Raw genomic sequence first — 20,846 nt, forward strand, 5'->3', positions numbered from 1 at the left:
TATATAAGTATATAACAGGCAAATTCCTTTCTGCGATATTGCTTTGAGTATGACTTAGTGCAGTTTCGCACGCAGAATTTTGTGAATATAGCCTGAGAATGAGAGAAGCAAATGCACTAACTCCCTTTAGTGCCTTTTCTCTGAATTGATGTATGTCTTTTTGACTTATAACATAAATTATCTTCGCCAGTTTTATAGATATGACTGTGTGTGTTTTTGTACACTATAGAGCGTACTCTTAATAAGACTACCTCATCATTAAGTCAAAACAGCAAAATATTCAATTCAAGCAACAAGACAGTCGACTGGGGTGGGGTTACCACAACATTGCGGGACATACCTAATCGGTAAAAGCACACGATAAATCTTATCTATAATCGGTATTTAATCTAAAAGGTATCCCTTATTTATTGATAGAAAAACATTCCTTGCAATATAACATAATACTGTGGGAATTTGGTCAGTTATTGACTGACATTATATTGATTCACATATTATAGCTAATACATTCTAATCTAATGAGTAATGGATTTAAGTTTTGTACTATTCCATTTAGGTACTATTGGTTTGGTTGGTATTTAGGTACAAAACTTAAATTCATTAGAATTTAAATTCAAATTCCATCAAGTACCTTCGGTCGATAGTAATAATAAATAATATTTCATAATCATGGCACCACCCTCCGGCAGTTACTATTCGCTAAGGCCAAATGCTACCTACCCAATGACTACCTACCCAATTAAAGTGTTAAAACGTATCGATTCAAACGCTCGCCATTGCAGTTTACAGACTTGCATAATATGTTTTAAATCCCATTTTAAAATGCGATGCCCTAATTCCGCGTTATCGATAAAACAAGAGTGTCGCAACCGACAACACATGGCCGACGCGCCGATAGACCGACCGATTTTCCGCGTTTTTTGTACATTACATGAGAACATGGCACAATCATAATCTCTATATATATAAAAATCTCGTGTCACGATGTTTGTGGTCGAACTCCTCCGAAATGGCTTGACCGATTTTTATGAATTTTTTTATGTATATTTGTTAGGTATGAGAATAGGTCAACAAGTATAATTTCATACCGCTAGGTGATTAGGGTATCTCTATCCAGAAAAAAATTCTTTATTTTTTTGAGAATTTTTTTTTTGTATTTGTTTTATTATTTGGCATAAAAAAATACCCATAACCTCAAATTTTCACTTTCCTACCCCCGTCCTCCCATTTTTTAATCGCGATTTTATTATTTTTGTATGAACAAATTTAACCGTCGTTCGTATTTCAAACAGAACGAAATTATTTATGTTGTTGAATGACAGATGGCACTACGTCCGAGAAGAATTCAAGAGAAGCGTCGCGTCATTTTGACATTTCATTCGGCAAATCACAACGCAGTGCGTGCAAAATTTTGTACGATTTATTTTAGTTTATCTATTTTTATGTGCGTGTATTACAGTGCACAATGCCAGCAAGACGCAAGGGGGGCCATTTGGGCCGTCGAACGAATAAAGCAACAAACATGCGAAATAGTAGAGTAGAAAGAACAAATCCAACAAGATAACAAAAACGTGCGTGTAAGCATGTCGCAATTGCGTGCATCTCAATCACAAGAGGCACGAGCTGAACGAAATCAACAACGACAATTGGAACGGAGCCAAGCGCGCCGGTTCGTAGTTAACACACGCAGAGCAAATGACCGACAACGCCAACAAGTACATCGAACATTTACATCCGCTTCGTTCCTTCGTCTCGCATTCGAGTACGAACCAGATATTGAATATTCCGCTCATCCGAAAGTGCTGATTGGTGCTATGGACAAAGAATGTCCCCATTGTCATGCGCTCAAATTCAAACATGAGTCAGCCGGGATGTGTTGCGCATCAGGAAAAGTGCAACTACCAGAAATTGAGATACCACCAGAACCATTGAACAGCTGGCTCATTGGCACGGTTCCAGATTCAAACCTGTTCCTGAAGTCCATTCGCACATTCAATTCATGCTTCCAAATGACTTCGTCCGGAGCAACAGAAATAGTTCACAATACTGCGGCAAATGGTCAACAATTCCATTCTACGTTCAAAATCAAAGGTGAAGTATACCACAAAGTAGGCTCATTGCTGCTAATGCCAAACGAACCACATACATTTTTACAAATCTACTTCATGGGCGCGGCGGTGAGGACATCAATCATGTGGATGCACGTTGCGGCTACAATAGCCTCAATTCGCCTAATGCCAGCCGCATCGTCGGCGAACTGGACGCCCTGTTGAATGAGCACAATGAATTATTGAAATTCTTCAAAGCACACATGCACGAATTGCAAAGTGACAATCACGCTATTGTCATCAATCCTGATAAAACACCAGCTGGAGAGCACGTACGTCGATTCAATGCGACTGTTGTTGACGACATTGCTGGAATCATGGTTGGCGACCGCACATCGACGCGAGAAATCGTGATTCGAAGAAGAAACAATAATCTGGAGTTCATCGCTGACACACACCGTTCATACGACGCCCTCCAATATCCGCTAATTTTCTGGAAGGGACAAGACGGATATTGCATAAACATTAAACAACGAGATCCTGTCACAGGTAATTCATTCATTATGAACATCATTACTCATTTTGAATTGAGAAAATGAATGGTTGATGTTTTTTTGTTTTTATCGGCGGTCATCGTCTACAGTGCTCTATTCCTCTTTCTGTCATAGATCCCATCCCCACACACTTACGATACATTCGTTACTTTTTATTTAACAACCAAAATATTCACTAGAAATAATTTATATGGCAGAACAACGTTTGCCTGGTCAGCTAGTAATTACATATAAATTGTGCTGTTAAAATCACAATTGTTTATTTTGTTCAATGCGATCAGGTCTGGATTTGTCTCAGAGTAAAATTAAGCACAGCCCAAATGACCTTAATTGGAAGGGACGCCGAAGAATTGACAAAAGTAAAATCCTTTTTTCCAGATTATCACGAATTAAAAATCATTGGTCAACATCAATTACGTTCACCGTTGCCGTATGTTTGCGTAGTAAGATAAAAATTCCGGTAGATTATCCGTAAAAGAGAGAGCAATAATTATTAATAATAGCTCGTTGTCCCAGTCTGCTTGTCCTCTTATGTATTAAACAGTGAAATTTAATGTTGTAAGTATGTAATGAAGTAACCAGTAATGAGTAAAGAGTAAACCTTGGCAATGAGTGACTTTTGTAAGTACCGAGTATGCTTGCGGATACATATGCCCGTTTCAGACGGGACACCGGTGTCGCGCTCGATATAATATAGGAGGCCTTTGTATTCGAATAAACGGGCCTTTGTATTATGTTTATGAACGCCCCAGAGCTAATGAGTCAACGCATAATTTCTCGTTATAAATTAGAACATAAAACTGGCTGCGGTAATAAAAACAAGTGTATCGGCGGCTTGAGAATGTAGCGGCCGACGAAAATTGTACCGGACACGCGTTGACTCATTAGCTCTAGGGCGTTCATAAACATAATACAAAGGCCTCCTATATTAAATCGAACGCGACACCGGTGTCCCGTCTGAAACGGGCCTTAAGCATGTTTACGCTAATGAGATGATATTATATTGTTCTATATTATTCTCTCAATGGGGCGGTAGTCCGAAAACGTTTGGAAAGCTCTGCTTTATAGTTTGTTTGGTATGTAAGATCATTGGTACACTAAGAATGCAGTACGCGGTATCTACCTACTGTGCATATAATAATTCGTGAATAATTGTTGTTTATTTGCTATTAATCAACACGAACAGGATTATGCAATCTATTAAAATATCGGTTCCGGGAAATATATCACCTTGAAATTACAGGTAATCGCTAGCCATGTGAGTCGAAATACAAACAATAACATTGCCCGGCGTTTGTTTATTTCTCGTATTTATCTATAACTGAAAAAAAAATAACAGAAAATGCCCAATCACTTGTGTGCGCATATCGTGTTTGTAAAATTATAAAATATTTATTCATTATTTTATCACGATCCGACACTGTTTTGAATCCGTGAGCAGTGGCGAATATTTCTTACCTATTTATAAAAAGGCAATTATTTCGAAACTACCCTTAATAAAAATAAATTTTATATCGCATTATAATAATACTAGTAACGGACCAACAGGGGGGCATCAATACTGTTAATGCTGTGATTACATTATGATCACGTCACGTGCGATCACATGCTGGTACGGCGAAAATTTAGTCTCTGGTTTCGTCATTCCGCAGAATATTTTGAATGACTATAATGTGTATATGGTGTTTGTTAGTTTTTTTTAAATCCAATTAAACACTGCCGAATCCAAGCCATAGTAGATAACAGTAAAAAAATATTCATTTATCTTTAAAATATCTAAAATTATGCCATTTAACGATATTTAATTTTAGATAGTTTATAGATAGAAGAATATTTTTTTATCAATTATGGTTTAATTTAGGCAGGGCTTAATGCATTTTAATAAACGAACCAACACCTCCGGTAATATGTATTATCAATTCAACGAAAACAAATAAGTATGACTGAAAAAGTGTGCACTATTTTTGTCGGATATCCCATAGCATAGGTACTTAAAGTTGTTGGGGCACGGTTTTATTGAATTTTAAAAACTAACCAGAACCATCTGCAAATTGTAGTTTTAGTTCAATGAAAACAAATAAGTATGACTGCCAAAGTTTAGTGTGCACTGTTTTTAACAGCCTACCTCCACCCCTCGCCATCGCTGCGTACTATATACTACAGAAAAATACGACACATTCGCAGTTACCGCTGACGATAACTTCGCAAAACGATTTTGTTCGCTGCATATTCGCACACCAGAGTCACCTGACTGTCCGTAGGCCAATACGAACGTCACAAGGGGCGTATCAGCCCTATCGTATCATTTTTTAAACACTACCCTTTACCTACCTGTCACTGCAATTAAGTAGTATTCTGTATCATTAACAAAAATCACTGCAGAGAAAAGATGTTGAAAACAACCTTCTATAAAGAAGGAGCCTTTATAAATGTATGAAATTGAAGCAGCAACAAAGGAGACTCATGGGCTACTTATTAAGGCTTATATTTCAGTTGAGGCACGGTCTAAAAATATCGTGGCTAGGCGATGCGCGGATTGTGCAAGTGACGCGTGCCGAACGAAATATAATTTGTCATAAAGATCCAACATGCGTACATTTAATGTTATGTTTATTGTTATATTACTAATAGTATATTAATTGACATGTTCTCTTTGTACATACGTGAAGTTTTTTAGTCATCTTTACACGATTTAAGAATATTTTCGCCCGACGCCGTGACAAAACAAATCGACGTGCGGACACCTTGACTATCAGTCTCCGATTGGCGACTAGTGAGAAAATTCGTCTCACCTACTGTTGAAAATTATTTGCCGTTTCACTGAAGTACGCTCTTAAGTTGGCTACAAGTCAATTTCGCAAATTTTCTAACAGGGGTGCATTCAGATATAAACTTTTCAAAGTTCTGCAAGTCTAATAATGAAGCTTGAAAAATGTAATATTCTAAAACCTAAGTAGGTATATTGATAATTTTGTGTTTAAAAAAATATTCATTATGGGAAAACCAACGTTGGAAACAATGTTTACACCTTTTCAAATAATACGACAAGTTTATCATACAGTGAAGATGCCGTTCACAGAGAATCGGTGTATTGTGAATTTAAAAAAAAAACAATGATGACAAATGTTACGGTATTAAAACTTTTATTTAATTCTTTAGTTCGAAGCAGACTTGAGAGTGGGTCTATTGTTTGGGCACCGCACCAGTTGAAGTATGGCCTTATGGTGGAGAGGGTACAGAAGAAATTCTTGAGACTCCTTTACTTGAGGTTGTATGGATACTATCCGTGGCTTTATCCAACTGACTTTCTCTTAGGCATGCTTACATACTGCAGTCTGCAATTTAGAAGAAATCTTTATTTAGCTACGTATTTTTTTCGACTTATACAAGGTATAAATGAGAACTCTGCCATTCTGGGCAGTGTGGACCTGTGTGTCCCTGATAACTATCTTAGAAATAGAGACCACCAGTTGTTTATTCTCCCAAGGTGCAGAACCAACCTGCCACTGGTAATGCCAATTGGGGGAGTGATAACTATGTTCAACGAAATTGCTTCGGGTGTTGATATATTCCACCTACGTGAGAATGAGTTTAGGTGGATGTTGTTTTATAAAATCTTAAAATAGGGTCTGCTTAACTCATCCGGTGTACTTCCTTGTACCTATCTAATTCATGTACTGATATATCTCTTTTTTTTATGTAATACTGTTATATTTATATATCTTTGTTTCTAAATGTCATGTTGTGAACGTCTTAAACTTATAATTTGTAATGTCCACAATATGTTAAAAAAATAAATGAATGAAATGAATATTTCAACTGCTAATCCCGGCTGATGACGATGATTAATTATAAATAAGATAATATTTTTAAAAAAAATGAATTAACTATAATTGAAACCTCCGAAATAACAAACATAATAATTATATTACAATCTAATTAAATTCTAAATTATTGATAAAGAGGTATTTAATTAAAATTCTAGAATAATGTTTCATCGTATGGTACCTTTGAACAGTATGCATGGTAAATATAATAATATGTGTTTTTTTTACAAGTAGGTACCGATAGTTTTGCCTATTAAATTATGAATTCGCCCCTGCCACTAATTTCATAGAACACTTTATTTCAAATATCAAAATAACACTGTTTATTTTTTGTTGTATAGCAACTGGAAAATATGACGAACTGTCATTTGCTTCAGATACCAAAGAAAGCTCTATCTTCCATATATGTGTCGCTACATTTCAAAATCAGCCAAGTCCACCTTTAGGTATTTTTGACTTTTTTATGAATTGCTGAAGAACTACTGCTTTATAACATTTCTGCATTATCAAAATGTGGAATTTATTAATTTTAAATATTCTATATGCGAAATAATATAAACTTTCACCCTTGTGACTGTATATTTGAGAAAACAAAAAACTGTTTTTCTCTTATTCACCTATTATCAATGACAATCTAATACGTCATTGCCTATTATGGAGTTGGCTGATTTTGAAATCTTGCGAAACATATGTAATATCTTCACCGTGGAGCGATTCTACAATTTTATACTCTCTGATAGATCAACCCACGTGTTGTAAAGTAGAGTATTTTTTTAAAAGCATACATTTATCTGCCAACCCAATTCCATACGAAGACAAAGAATTACATACATATTTTGCAATAATGGCGACTGATATTTTTATTTACTTGTAGGGCACAACTCTATAATATGCATACAGTATTTATATTTAACTAAGTAGGTATGTATTACTATACCAGTGGTTCTCACGTGAAATTTAACTGTGGCCGCACAATTAACATTGACCTATGGAAACGTCTGGTGGCCGCACCAGATTTCACTTTTGTTGTGATTGAAAAAATTAAAGCTAAATTTTATTTACTAAAAAAATGGTTCAATTTATCTATTGACAAGGCCATTTAATAAAAGACATTTGAATATTTTAGTACATCCTACTTATATATTTATTTAAAAATAATGCAAATGGAAAATCCTCAATACTCCTTTTTTCAAATGCGAACCGCATGGCTGCTTCTAAATTTACATCTGTCAACTGTCTTCGATATTTGTATTTCATGAAGTGCATCACACTGAATGATCTTGTAAAGTATACAGTAGTAGGAAAAATCGATAATATTAATAAAGAAATTGTTGATAATTCTTTGAATTGACTTGATTTTTGGTCAATGTATAACTTCGACCAATTTTTTTTAACCGTGGTATTATTAAAAAGGTTTTTAAGTATCTACTTGGCCATGACTCATTTCCATTAATGCATATTTAACGTTAGCCCAGTTAATTAAATTGAATACTGAAAATTATGTTAATCTTCTTTGTAGTCCTATGAAATTTTCATTTGTCATCTAAAAAAGTGAAGTTACGAAAGAAAGAGTTTAAAAAAAAAATCAATTCTTTGAACCTCGTCATCGAGTACCGGATTTAGAGATTGAAGACACTCTATTATTTTAAGCTTTAATTTTAATTTAGAAGTCGTGTTCGTAATTTTATCTATGAAATCGCTTAAAGAAGATAACATAGAAAAAAAATGTCATTTTCAACTTCTGACAATAAATAATAAATATTTTTTTGAAATATTATTCTGTAAAGCGCTGGTGGCCGCACATGAGAACCACTGTACTATACTATAAGAGTAGATGCCAGTTGCTCTGTTGCTCAACATCTCCAGTATGAAGTACGTCTTGTCTATTCAATTTACTCCGCTGAATTAGCATTGACTCGATTTTTATACGTCTTTGATTGTCGGAATGGTGATTTCGATGAATTGAAATTGAAGAGAACAAAGAACTCGTGTCGCAGTATTTATCAAGCGTACCTATGGTATTGCATATTATAATATATTGTATAACCTACGCAAGTATGCTTGTAAATTTAAACAGGTATAAATTATACTGTCGAGATAATATTGTGTAATATCAATATAATATAAGTCAGAGTAAATCACTGCGTCACTTTTCATTTAGAGAAAATAGTGGTTGAGGTTGTGATCGTGAAATCTCAAGAAATTATTTTTCTGTTCGAGATTCGAGAAATTTAATTTTTTTCGAGAAATCGAGAAATTGTTACTGCCGACCCGCAACTGGAATTTAAAAACATCTGAATTTTCGATTTATCGGTAAAAAAATGCCTCGAAATGTATTTCTTAAATTTTTGAGTCAAACTCTCGACTTTCATCCAGAACGGAATTCCGTAAATTTTCCGGTAGGTAATATACAGTAGGGATAGGCCGGGAAAAAAATCGGCAAGAAGGCGGTAATTTCGTAATAATGTCGATATTTCGATAATTTTCGAGAAATCAAAAAAAATTATCTCGAATTCTCCCGAAAAAAATGATACTCATATAAATCACAAGTGCTAGTAGTTCTAACGAACTTCTCAGGTTTTGTGGATTTTGTGATACGCTCAACCGAAGCTCTACCCCAGCCCGTGTGTTAAGGCTGAAGTATGACAATGTGAAAGTGTGGTAGATCACCACCAGTTTTGATTCTGGATAGTAGATCACAGCCAGGGAACTCAGAAATACCTAACGGGTAAGGAGTAGCAGGTAACCGACATCGAGTAAGGAAGAAGCCGGGATAAACTTTAACACGTGTCAAGAATACGTCATACGTCGAATACTGACAACTGCTCTCGGTTTATGCATTGACGCTCGTTTAATAATGGTGTAGTACACTCACACATTCAAAACCCTGCATCATAATGTAGTGTGTTGAATATAGCCTATCGGAATTCTATTTATTATCTGTTCTGTGATCAGTGTATCACAGCCTACGTGAAGTTGGACATGCCCAGCTGTATAGTATAACCAGCTGTTGTTGATATTACGTGTCCTTCGACTAGAATTCAATAAATAATACGTAGGTAGGTACATACCGATAATAATAATATAATACATATAAATAAGTAACAATATGTTTTTTTTTACAACAATGGAATGCCAGTGTACACCACCTTTGATCCTTCATGACAAAAAAGTTAATACGATATACCTAACTACCTACCAGTATGTTTATATGTTAAATATTAATCGCAGGTATCTTTTAAAATTTGGGCGGCAATATTATAGCAACCATAATTATGTAGGTACGTCATTCGAATTAATTTAAACGATTTTAAGACACAGGAACCGGAAGTCTCCCTTATTGCTGACTGACGTGACAGCTCGCTAGTGCGCCATTTACGGTAAAATAACAAAGCAGGTTGGCACATAACTATTTGAAAGCCAAAAAAGATCATTTAGAAAAACCTGATATAATCCACCTGTTGTAAAATGAACAGTTCGCGGGGTTGGCACTGCCGTTGACATATAATGCAGGCATGTTCAACGCGTCGATCGCGGTATAGATTTTTGTCGATCACACCACACCACAAACCCATAGGAATTGAATCATTGGATAAAAAGAACTTTTTATATACCACGTTTTTAAATGTTCCGTTGAATCATATAAACTTGACAATTCTATGTATTAATAAATACTTCTTTTGTACTTGATAGAAATACTGAATAAATATAGAATACTGAAATGTCATTTTGACATTTCAAATTGATTTCCATTGTAACGCACGTATATATTAATAATTTAGTTGCTAGGACTGGACACACAAGAAAAAATGTGTACTGGACAAACAAGAATACGAGCTAATTCCTAAATTTCTGTACCTTAGAGCAAAAAGTGCGGAAGTCACATTTTTATATATTTTTTTTAGTTAAGTGTGCAAATTTATATGTGTATTCATATTCTCTTAATACTGAAAATTTGGGAGTCCAATGTCACATGGTTTTCAAAATACTTACTTACTTCTAAAACGCCGGTAGTCCAATTATTATACTTTAGAGCTGAAAGAGTAGACGTCTAATTTAAGTCATTTTTTATTTATGCTATAGCAAAAAGATTAATTGCAAAAGTGCGGAAGTCCACCATACGGTTGTTTTTAAAATTAAAACTATGTTAAAACTGCTCTCCTGCAAAATATTGAATATGTGACTTCCAGGCTTTCAGCTTTAAGGTAGAGATTTATTTAATTAACTAAGCTTACGTGAAAGTCGTTTTCAAATTAAACATAAATTGGTGCAACTATCTGAGCCATCCGATGTTCGCTTTGATATTCCGATGGGGCATGTTTACAAGACAAGAGCGCGGACGATACAAACGAACACTAACGATCGCAATAACTCGTAGGTGAACATCCTTAGGTATACGTGCAGACCGGGTGTGTATTGCTTGAATTAAAATGCGGAGTGTCTGGGTATTGGGAATGTACCCGGAAATGTAATATTCCGCGATTGAAACGACTACAATACAAGGACAAATATGGAAGTCAGTGGCGCCTGCTGGATTTTGTTAACCGTCCCCCCCCCCCTTCCGCCTTAAAAATCAATAAAAAATATCATGATTATTTTTTCAAAATAGATCCTAAACCATTTACTGCATGCGCGCCCAACTGAGAAATAGTTCCTATTGCAATAGTAGTAAGTCGATAAGTGTATGATGCTTATTCGTCGGACAATCTTCACTAAAAAAATGAAAACCAGGCTTATTTTTTAAATTATTTCCAAAAAAATAGCTGAACATTGGTGTAACTTTGAAGACACATGTGGAGCAGCATTCAGAGATGATGAAATACCCAGGATAAGGCTCGCATCATAATATTAGCCCATCCCTTTATCCTCGAGTATACCGAGAACACACGGCAATCACTAATGGTTTTCTCACGGATAGGTTATCGAAGTCAATATAGTTATTTATTTAATCGGAGTTTGAAAAGTTAATATGAGAGTAGTACGCACCTAGGGATGCTCTTTATAAAGACAATATCGGTACTCTTCCATCGATACTTTGATTATAAAAAGTATTGACTAATAATCGAATCTTCCACCAAAGTTAACTAGAAAGGCGTTAGTTGAAACTGAACGTAAATAGTAAGTACCTGTGTATCAGTTGAATAAATTGGAGACTAAAAAATACTCTGTGTTGACTTCATTGTCTCATGTCTGTATATAAAAAAGTGGCTAGATGTTTTGATGTTTTCCATTGGATACTTAGTTATCGTGACGGTTTAATTCTAACACATCGTAAGTTAGTTTAACCTAAGTGTTCAGGAGGCAGATAAAACTAAATACATATTTCAAATTACGGAATCAAATTCATATACTATTTTTGTTCATATACTAACTATTACTATACTATCATAATTCATATACTATCTTTCACTATTCTTAATTATACTTTAAATAAAATATTCAATAATTTTGAAATATAATGTATACTATACAGGACGTACGTACATGTTGTACATAATAATGTAGTTTTATTTACGACTTTATGTAATTGCTCTTCTAAATAATATATCAAATAAAGACGATTTCTTAGGTAGGTATATGAAGATAATATACCTATTAATAACCTGCAGAGCACCCTAATCGTGAAGTTTGCTATAAAATAAATGAATATATGTAATGCGAAGTGATTACAGCTAATTTAATCATTAACTTTAGTAACAAATTTTCACCGATTTTTTGTTTTTCAAAATTGGGTAGATTGGCCATACTCGCGCATAACAGTTTTAACAATAACGTAATTTTTTCGGATACTACTTAATAATAGCATACGATTTACGGAGATTAAATTAAATAAACAGATGGATTGTTTACATACACAAATGCTACGAAATAATTTGCCACAAAATTTAAGCCAATTCTGAGAAACGTAAATGGAAAAGACACCAGAACACATCATTTTTTTTTTATACCGGTCAATTCGTTATAATCAACTGGTATACTAAAACTTACCTCGTTTTTGACCAATATGTGCTCTAATGCTTGCATAGAATACATTTCAGTTGCACATATAATAAATACTTACCATTTTAAAAACCTTTTTCGCACTCATTGCCAATCGGAGAGCGATGGTCGAGCTGTGAGCACGTCAATTTGTTTTGTGATGGCGTTGGAGGAATATATTCTTAAATCGTGTAAAGATGACTAAAAAACGTTACCCATTTACTCGAAAAAGAAAGCATGTCAATGAATAAGTACATTATTATTATTACTAATATAACAATAAACTTAACATTAAAAGGACGCATGTTGAATTTTTATGACAAATTATGTTTTGTTCGTCACGCGTCGTTTGCACAATCTGCGTGTCGCGTAGGCACGTTAGATTTAGACCATGCCTCAGCTGAAGTATCAGTCGACTCAGATTCTCGACGGAATTTCAATTTGAGAAATATCTCTCGGCTTTGATTCTGGACGGTTTTTTTTTTGAATTGCGAGAAAAACCGTTTGATCGGAAAAAGTAAGGGGCAAAAATTTTTTTCAGTCACGAAACTAAAACAATCACCACGAAAAGGTTAAAGAAAAAACTCTCTTCGGAGTAATAAACTTAACAGTCATACATAATCGTTGTAACGATGTCTTGTAAACGGTTCCTATAATGACCACATCACTAGTCGCCGCACTACTAGTACAAAATGCATATAGACAGCTAAATTATCTGTATTGTAAGAGCCTAATAATGGTTTCCTTTGAAAGGGGATGATGGCACACCACATTGGCGGCCATTGTTTTTATTTTCGGTCACGATTCGTCCCTCGAAGCGGTTTATTCGTTGTATTTTTGATACAGATCCTTTTATATGCGTATGTATGGAATCTTCAATATATACAAGTAATGCTGTTTGATTGTGGTTGATCGACCTTTCATCTACTGAGTAACTGAGCATTTTAGTACAAACCAAGCAAATCAATAATTGACGTACCTATTGATAGAGGATTAAATGAGTAAAAGTGGCATATATAGATTTTTTTTAAATTACCTACATAATTTGAAAACACCTCTGAGAAAATATAACTAAAAATACGACACCCAGCAGGAACGAACCTGCGTCTCTCGCGATTCGCGCCCATGTACATTGACAAGAATGCTATATGCTATAAGCATCATATTATCTAATGCGACAAATTTAAATTAACGGATCTTACAATACTCTCTGAAGCGCTTTTCTAAATTGAGTTACTATTGGCAATCGACTTTTGTATTTTAAATCAAAGTAGGTATTAATTAATTCACCAGTGAATATTTTGGTTATAAAACCCTAAAAAATGTCTCGAATTTGATCTGAAATGGATTCGGTCGGCAGAAAATTTGGACCGGATGAATTATAAAAAGAAATAAAGATAATCCTGGAGAAATCAATAAAAACCGATTTCGAATTCTTGAGAGAATAAAATCTTGAATTCTCGAATTCGAGAAACGAAAAAGGTCGAGAAATCGACATATAAAATAAAACTGGTATTAAACAGGTCGATGGTTAGGTGAAATTAGACAAGATTAGATTTATTTAATAAGTACCTACATTACATAATTTTTATTTCGCAATTTCTAGAATCGGTTGCATTTTTTCATTTTTTTTCGCTGGTTCGCGGCTTAAGCCTTGGCCTATTGCGTCGTGGGTCCCAGGTTCGAACCCGGGGATAAGTACACATATTATTTTTCAATTTGTGTATGAGTCAGAGTATGGACCTAATAGGTTGAGCAAGTGGCTGACATCCATTTCTCGTAAAAACAAAATTTTTCAATACAAATCTCCACTCTGTGGAGGCCCATATGATCCTATTAGGATCGGACATGGTCGAAAAAAAAAAGTTTTAAAAATAGGACCCGCAATGTTCACGAGTATTCGATATTTTAAAAACGAAAGTACACCTTGACTAAATTCATTGTTTATTACACGCATTCCCTCATAATGCCGTTTGACTATCATGTACCGACTCTACCTTCCCAAAATGCAGTTATCGTTAACTCGATATCGTGACAGGCCGGCCGAGTCAGCTGGCGTGTGATGCACATAAAAAATTGCATCTTGAATGCGCCCCACAAATTATATTATATATTATTATGGTGGTGCGTTCAATTTCGGCGGAAAGTTCGGACAGCTGCATTTATAATGCCACCATTCGAATATTACAGGCATATGGTTTTCGAAATCTACCAGTAAAATTGTTTATTTCAGCACAGTCTTTGATATCTGTTGGGTGGCACCAATGACATTAATATGGACGAAGCATCTGGAAAAAAAATGACACTCACTTTTTTGTCGGGTCTGCCGAATGGCATAATCTGTTCTAACGCCATTGCAATAAAGGTGAAATTGCTATAAATCCTCGATGCTTCATGTCGGGTCTGCCGAATGGTTCGGTTCGAACGGGTTCGCTCAAACGAACATTGATACTAGAAACACTGTTCTAACGCCATTACAATAAAGGTGATATTGCTATAAATTCCCGATGCGTGATATCGCATAATGGATATTGCGTGACGTCTACCTATGCACGTGCGAATGTTACGTTTGAATTTACTTGCTAGCTACTGTACTGAGTGCGTCGTCCATTAATAATGTCATTGGGTGGTACCCATAGTTTATCTATCACAAGCAGTGGCAAGTTTAGGGACGCGAATGATTTCAAGGCGTTCACAATAAAAAAAATAATTTAAAAATACTTACCATAGGTACATTCTAACTAACGTACGTAACTAGCGTACCTAGTAAAAACAACTAAAAATATCTATTGTTGAAGATGACAGTGTTGACAGATAATAAATAGTATTACTGATTTTTTTTTTGAATTGACGTACCTACCTAACTAGGTATATCTTTGAGTGATTTTGTTATACAGCTCCTTGATATCATAATTCATTGTTTAAAAATATATCTATCTCTATTATCAAATTTGTTTCAAGTTGCAGCTTTTCTAAATTTTGACGGAACCTCTGACACGATTCGAAAAACACGGTTGGGAATCACTAAGTTAAACATCAATTAATGATCTTTTAGAAATGAGTCATAGCCAGTGTTGCCAACAACAAAAAAATATGCCAGATAGGGTAAAAATTAAGCTAAACGGCAGAAAAAATGATAAATTTTCTCAAAATTTAAAAGGTGTCAAGAAACATGATTTGAAAAACTATGTTATAATATTATTAACAGTCTTTACAAATAGCGAAGTAGATTTTTGTATGTTACAACTAATATAATATTAAGTCATCAAACTAAAAACTAATGCAGGTACAAACCTACAAACTTATCTAAAAAATGGTTAAAAATGGAACTACGAACTACCGCAGGACGCCATTTTGAAAATGTCAGATTTTGTCCAGTTACGAGTCTTGATTGGGTAGTTTTCGGAAGTGCCCCCCATCCCATTATTCAGATAAGTTTGTAGGTCTGTAATAGACATAGTCATCGTTTTGTACTTTCTAATATATTTTATTTTATTTGTGAGGTTACAGTACAAAAGACTTGCCATGTTGATTTTCTAGCAAATTTGATGTAATATCCTAGTTTCATTACGATAAGTTTTAAGGTGTTTGCGGTGAAGAAAAACGCTAGATTTCACGCCATATGGAGTATCAGAGATACACATTTTGCAAGCTAGATAGATGCCTATTCAAAAATGTTATATTATCTGGCAAGAAAAACGCTAAGTTGGCAACGCTGGATAGCTACTATCATTGTATCAACATAAAGCCTTCTATATTATTATAAGGCTGTGATCAACGTCATCAATGTATAGGTAAGTACTTAGAATAAATATGTACCCAAGTGAATGTATTGAGTTACCTACCCACATTATCAACTGTGCCATAATTTTTGCACAAACAAAGGGTCGGCCATTTTATAGGAGGGACACTTTCAGTTCTCCGAAAACTGACATGATAATACGAAAATGGCAAGACCTTTCAAAATACAATAGCAAAATAGATTATTTTATCAGATACGTATAGTTATTTATACCTACTATTGAAAGCAATGACATTAGGTATATTTAAAGGTAAATTAATTATAAAAAAACCTATTATGTCAAAACATGACCAAAGTCATAGATTTTATTTAAGTTTTGGTATATTTCTGTAAATATAAATAAAACAAAAAAAAAATGTTCGGTAAACAAAATAAATTAGCATGCTAGGCGAAACATAAAGCTTCAACGGAGTGGAGGTTGTATTAAAAATTACATTTTTTTTAAAATATGGATACTTGTTGGACATTCGCCCAATACATTCAGTCGTCGTCGCACTGGATCAAATATACCTGCATTAAAAAACAAAATGGATTTATTTTTGACAAGCCGCTGGTTCGATCCGGCTACTTATTTATACAAAGACGGCTGCTCTACGCACAAGGCCAACGTGTGTGTGTACGTTTTCTTAGACGGACCAAAATCAACGTACTAGGTATCAATGAAAGCTTGTCTTGGAAAAATAAATTCAAAAATATAATTCATTCAGTTTCATGTCAACCAGGGAGCACAAAATTAATGGGAACCGGCTTACCCCATTGGTTGTGGTCTCAAGCGTGGAAAAATATGGGATAAACTTACACACGTGTTAAAGAATATTATGTTATTTTTAATAGTTACATCTGTCGCATAATGATATAATGCATTAAAGTATGTCACGTAAACATAACGCGCATTCAATATTTGAGGATAGTCGGCCCGCTTTGCGTCCCTTGATTTTACGACCCTAAAGTAAAAAAGCGAACAGTGCTTCAAAATTCCTACCACGCCTGGTAGGGTAGGTCCGGTTCCCATTTATTTGTCATCTATTCTATACACAAGGCTACTATCGGCGGCTATCGAGGGTAGTTTATCATGTTTATGTATTGAGGGGTTAATTGTTACAATAAGTTAACCGTCTGAACTGTCAAAAAGTGCTATGTTTTAACAACACCTCTCTTGGCTGTGTTAACTTTTAGAGCGAGATCGACAGTTTTGACAGCTAACTTATTGTAATAATTATAATAAATCAATACATAAATATGATAGACTACCCTCGTTAACCGCCGATAGCAGCCTTCTGTATGGAATAGATGCGCTGACGTGTAAAAGAAAAGACAAGATAAGCATGTTGGTCATTAAGGGCTTGCGCAGACAGAGCGCGGTCAGGCGGTCTGCGTTCCGCGTTCGGAGTTCGGCGTTCTTTGTACTGTATGGACTTCTTACTGTATGGGTACACAGCCGGCGGTCAGACCGCGCCGGTCAATTGGAACGCTAGAGTTCTTGAGTTCTATGCCCGGAATTACAAAGAACGCCGTACCTCCCGTCCAGTCCCGTCATAGGAATTTGAGCAGTCACACAACATAGAGCGAAACCACACGGGTTTGTAAACAAATGGAACGCTTATTGTTGACCGCCACCTGTCTGCTGTCCCTGAACGCTAGCGGTCAACGGTCGGTTGAACGCAGAACTCCGACCGCTCTCTGTCTGGGCAAGCCCTAACCGTTGTTACGTTGGGCGGTCCTATTCTTTTCTGTAATCCATGTTATAAAAAAAAACCAATAATTACAAATATCATGGAAATAATATTAAACTTATCATGCCCATAAACAATAGACTGCACCTATACTTAGATTTTTTATCAAATCAATGGAATTAATTTTTAGTTCAATGAAATGGGTATGGTAGGTAAATTTTAAAAAAAAATATGTAGGTATAAAAAACAGGACGGAAATTAATCGATGTTTTGTGGTTTATAAGCAATAATATTTAGATTGGCGTATCAGTAAAGCATTGTAGTAATTCTAAATATTGACATATTTAAATTATCAACTTCGCAATATTGTTTATCTTGCAATTTCTTTTATAAAAGTCGAACACTTCGAAGTAGGTATTACGAAATTCTGTTGTCTTATCACCATTTTTTTCTATGGCAAATCAACATAGGTAGGTATCTACTTAATTAATGTTTTTTTCATTGGGTACATAATTCAATCAATTCCATATTTAAATATTTAATAGACAATAGGTACAAAGTCAGTGACGTCAGTGCCGCCCCATTTTTGTATACAATATTTTTTATCATCCGTGTTCGTGTAGTTTCTGGTCACCAAGGACGTCGAAGGGAAACGGAAGTAAACTAGACATCACGAACCCGACAAAAAATACAGCCCTGTTGTTAAACCTTTTAGGTTAATTAATGCATTTTGTTTCCAACCAGTGAGCTGATGTTTTTAAAGGAAAGATATCTTCGTTATTAAGTACTCAGTTTAGGTAGCTATTTCTTTATATCGCTCATGAGAAAACAATACCTCGTATGCCACAAAACAATATCAAGGCGTAAAAATTCTTCATTTTTTGTATATAACTATTAAGATAAATAGTAGAATACGAAAAATACGTGATAAAGTTGATGGAATCATAGAGATGATGTAGATTTTTTTTCATCTCATGCACAAAAAGTGTCATGTGGCATACGAGGTATTGCTTTCTCATAAGCGATATACCAAAAAATTCTCCTCGATTTGCCGCCCTTCGAATAACTGCCGCCCCCAAGCGACGCTCAATCTGCCTACCCCCACGTGACGTCACTGTACAAAGTGAATGTACAATCGTATATTTCATGGCTTTAAGTACCTACTAATTATTGTAGATTTATTTTCATAACAAATAATATTATAACTTACTGTATGGCTCTGCGGAGTTCCTCCATGCCAGGGTTGGAACAAGCTTTCGATGGTTCAGCACAGACATTCCATAGTATCGAAAGCAGACATTTTGCAAACACGCGAATTCACTTTTGCCGACCAGACGAAAACCGGTCCGAATCGCACGTGCCAACGAACATGTGAACTATATAATATTACAAACCCGCTTAAACGTCCATAAAATATAACGTTTGGGTTTCGCAAAAACCACACAAGCTGTACAGCGACGCCGAACTAGTAAGCCGCACAATTTATTCAAAATACACGGCCGCTTTGTTTTGGTCGAATGACATTTGATTAGGCGGGAGTAAAAATTTGCGCTGCACTGATTGATACTCAAACAATCGCAAAACGACAGAAATAAACAAATACACCACTTTAACACAATCTTAAAAAAACAGAAGTAATTATTATGATATTATCAATAATGTTTTAGAAGTAGATTTATGCAAACTACGGACGGCACACTCGTCAATGCAACAACAAAACCTTACTAATTTTGACGTTTCGTTGGCGTATACGTCAAACTTGAAAATATATAACCAGAGTGAAGTAAGCAACAGATGGGCACAAAATAAATGATTGTTATTGTCTATTGATAGTCAAATTTTATTCGCATTATTGACAAGGTGCTATGGCACATGGGAATTGTTAGCAATTTTCGTTCGTTTTCTTTTTAAGTAGAATGGCTGTGAAGTATCAAAACGCGTTATCACGAAACCGGCGTGCGCAGCTACAGCTGACGACTGCAACGAGTCGAGTTCAGAGACGGTCGACCGCCGGCCCCTTCCCCTTCCTACATCGGTGATACAACTCTGCCGGCAACATTATAAAGATACAGCCACGATTAAAAAAATAATATTGTAACAATGTAAACTATCCGCCAAGCCAATTCATTTATTACGATAAAAACATGACATCCTTGAAAATAGATATTGTTGAAAATCAATGCCAAGAATTTGTCTTCACGTTATTTTTTAGGACTGTATGAACATAAAAGGTTGACATCACGCCATAACAGATTAAAAAGATGGAAATTTAAAAGCAATCGCCATGGATCAAGACACATCAGATTAATGGCTCAAATCAAAGAGATTGGACTCATTGATTGGTCTTCAATCTCTTTGGCTCAAATAGACTTTATGACGATCGGTCATATAAATGCCGAAAAACCCGTTTCTTGTGTTTGCGTCCTGTGTCACAGGGTGTCACAGAGTGTAAATACGATGTCATAGCTGTCAAACAATATGTATGTATATAATATGTCGAAATGGCATAGATATGATCATAGATACTAAATCGGTCTTAGCATATATGTGCCCGATCGTCATATAGTCTATTTCAACCTTAAGGACCTGGACATCAGCGCTCGAAATGGAAAAAGTTTACGAACCGGAGCGCTCGAATTTTCTCCGAAGTACCTACATAGTTATCAAATTGTATGTGTATTTTATAAAAATAAGTGTTAAATTATCTATTATATGACCGATTTAGCTCAGACCGTCAAAATATTTATTCGACGAGATGGAGCGATAATTTTACCGATTTCACGAACAACGACGGTGCTCGGGTCCATTTTGAGCCCTGCCTGGACTAAGGTTTTGAAGCGGAGCACTTAATGACGGTTAGGCCACAACCCAAGTAAAACAAACCGCGCCGACTGCTTTCAAATATTGAATGCGCATTTCATTTACGTGACAAATTGTTTCTTATTCTATTATTATAAATTCTT

General features: G+C 35.3%; 1 protein-coding gene and 1 long non-coding RNA gene across 5 annotated transcripts in view; one reads left to right on the top strand and one right to left on the bottom strand.

Annotated features, from left to right (window-relative positions):
• LOC147073579 (tripartite motif-containing protein 2-like) overlaps positions 1–19,864 on the bottom strand; it is a 197,970-nt gene extending 178,106 nt beyond the window's left edge. For all 4 annotated transcript variants that reach the window (XM_085944832.1, XM_085944831.1, XM_085944830.1 and 1 more), the window contains exon 1: positions 19,094–19,864. In XM_085944832.1, coding sequence (XP_085800958.1) covers positions 19,094–19,119 — 26 coding nt within the window. In that variant the 5' untranslated portion in view covers positions 19,120–19,864. The remainder of the gene's footprint in view (positions 1–19,093) is intronic.
• LOC147073580 (uncharacterized) lies at positions 15,440–19,920 on the top strand. Its single transcript, XR_015070399.1, has 3 exons — positions 15,440–16,916; positions 17,401–17,541; positions 17,904–19,920. It is a non-coding gene; the product is annotated as an uncharacterized LOC147073580 (long non-coding RNA).
• The last annotated feature ends 926 nt before the right edge of the window (positions 19,921–20,846 follow it).

The sequence above is a fragment of the Rhyacophila brunnea genome, unplaced genomic scaffold, assembly GCF_057557595.1.
Source record: "Rhyacophila brunnea isolate RB1 unplaced genomic scaffold, BYU_Rbru_1.0 scaffold_17, whole genome shotgun sequence".
In the NCBI taxonomy this organism is placed as follows: Eukaryota; Metazoa; Arthropoda; class Insecta; order Trichoptera; family Rhyacophilidae; genus Rhyacophila; species Rhyacophila brunnea.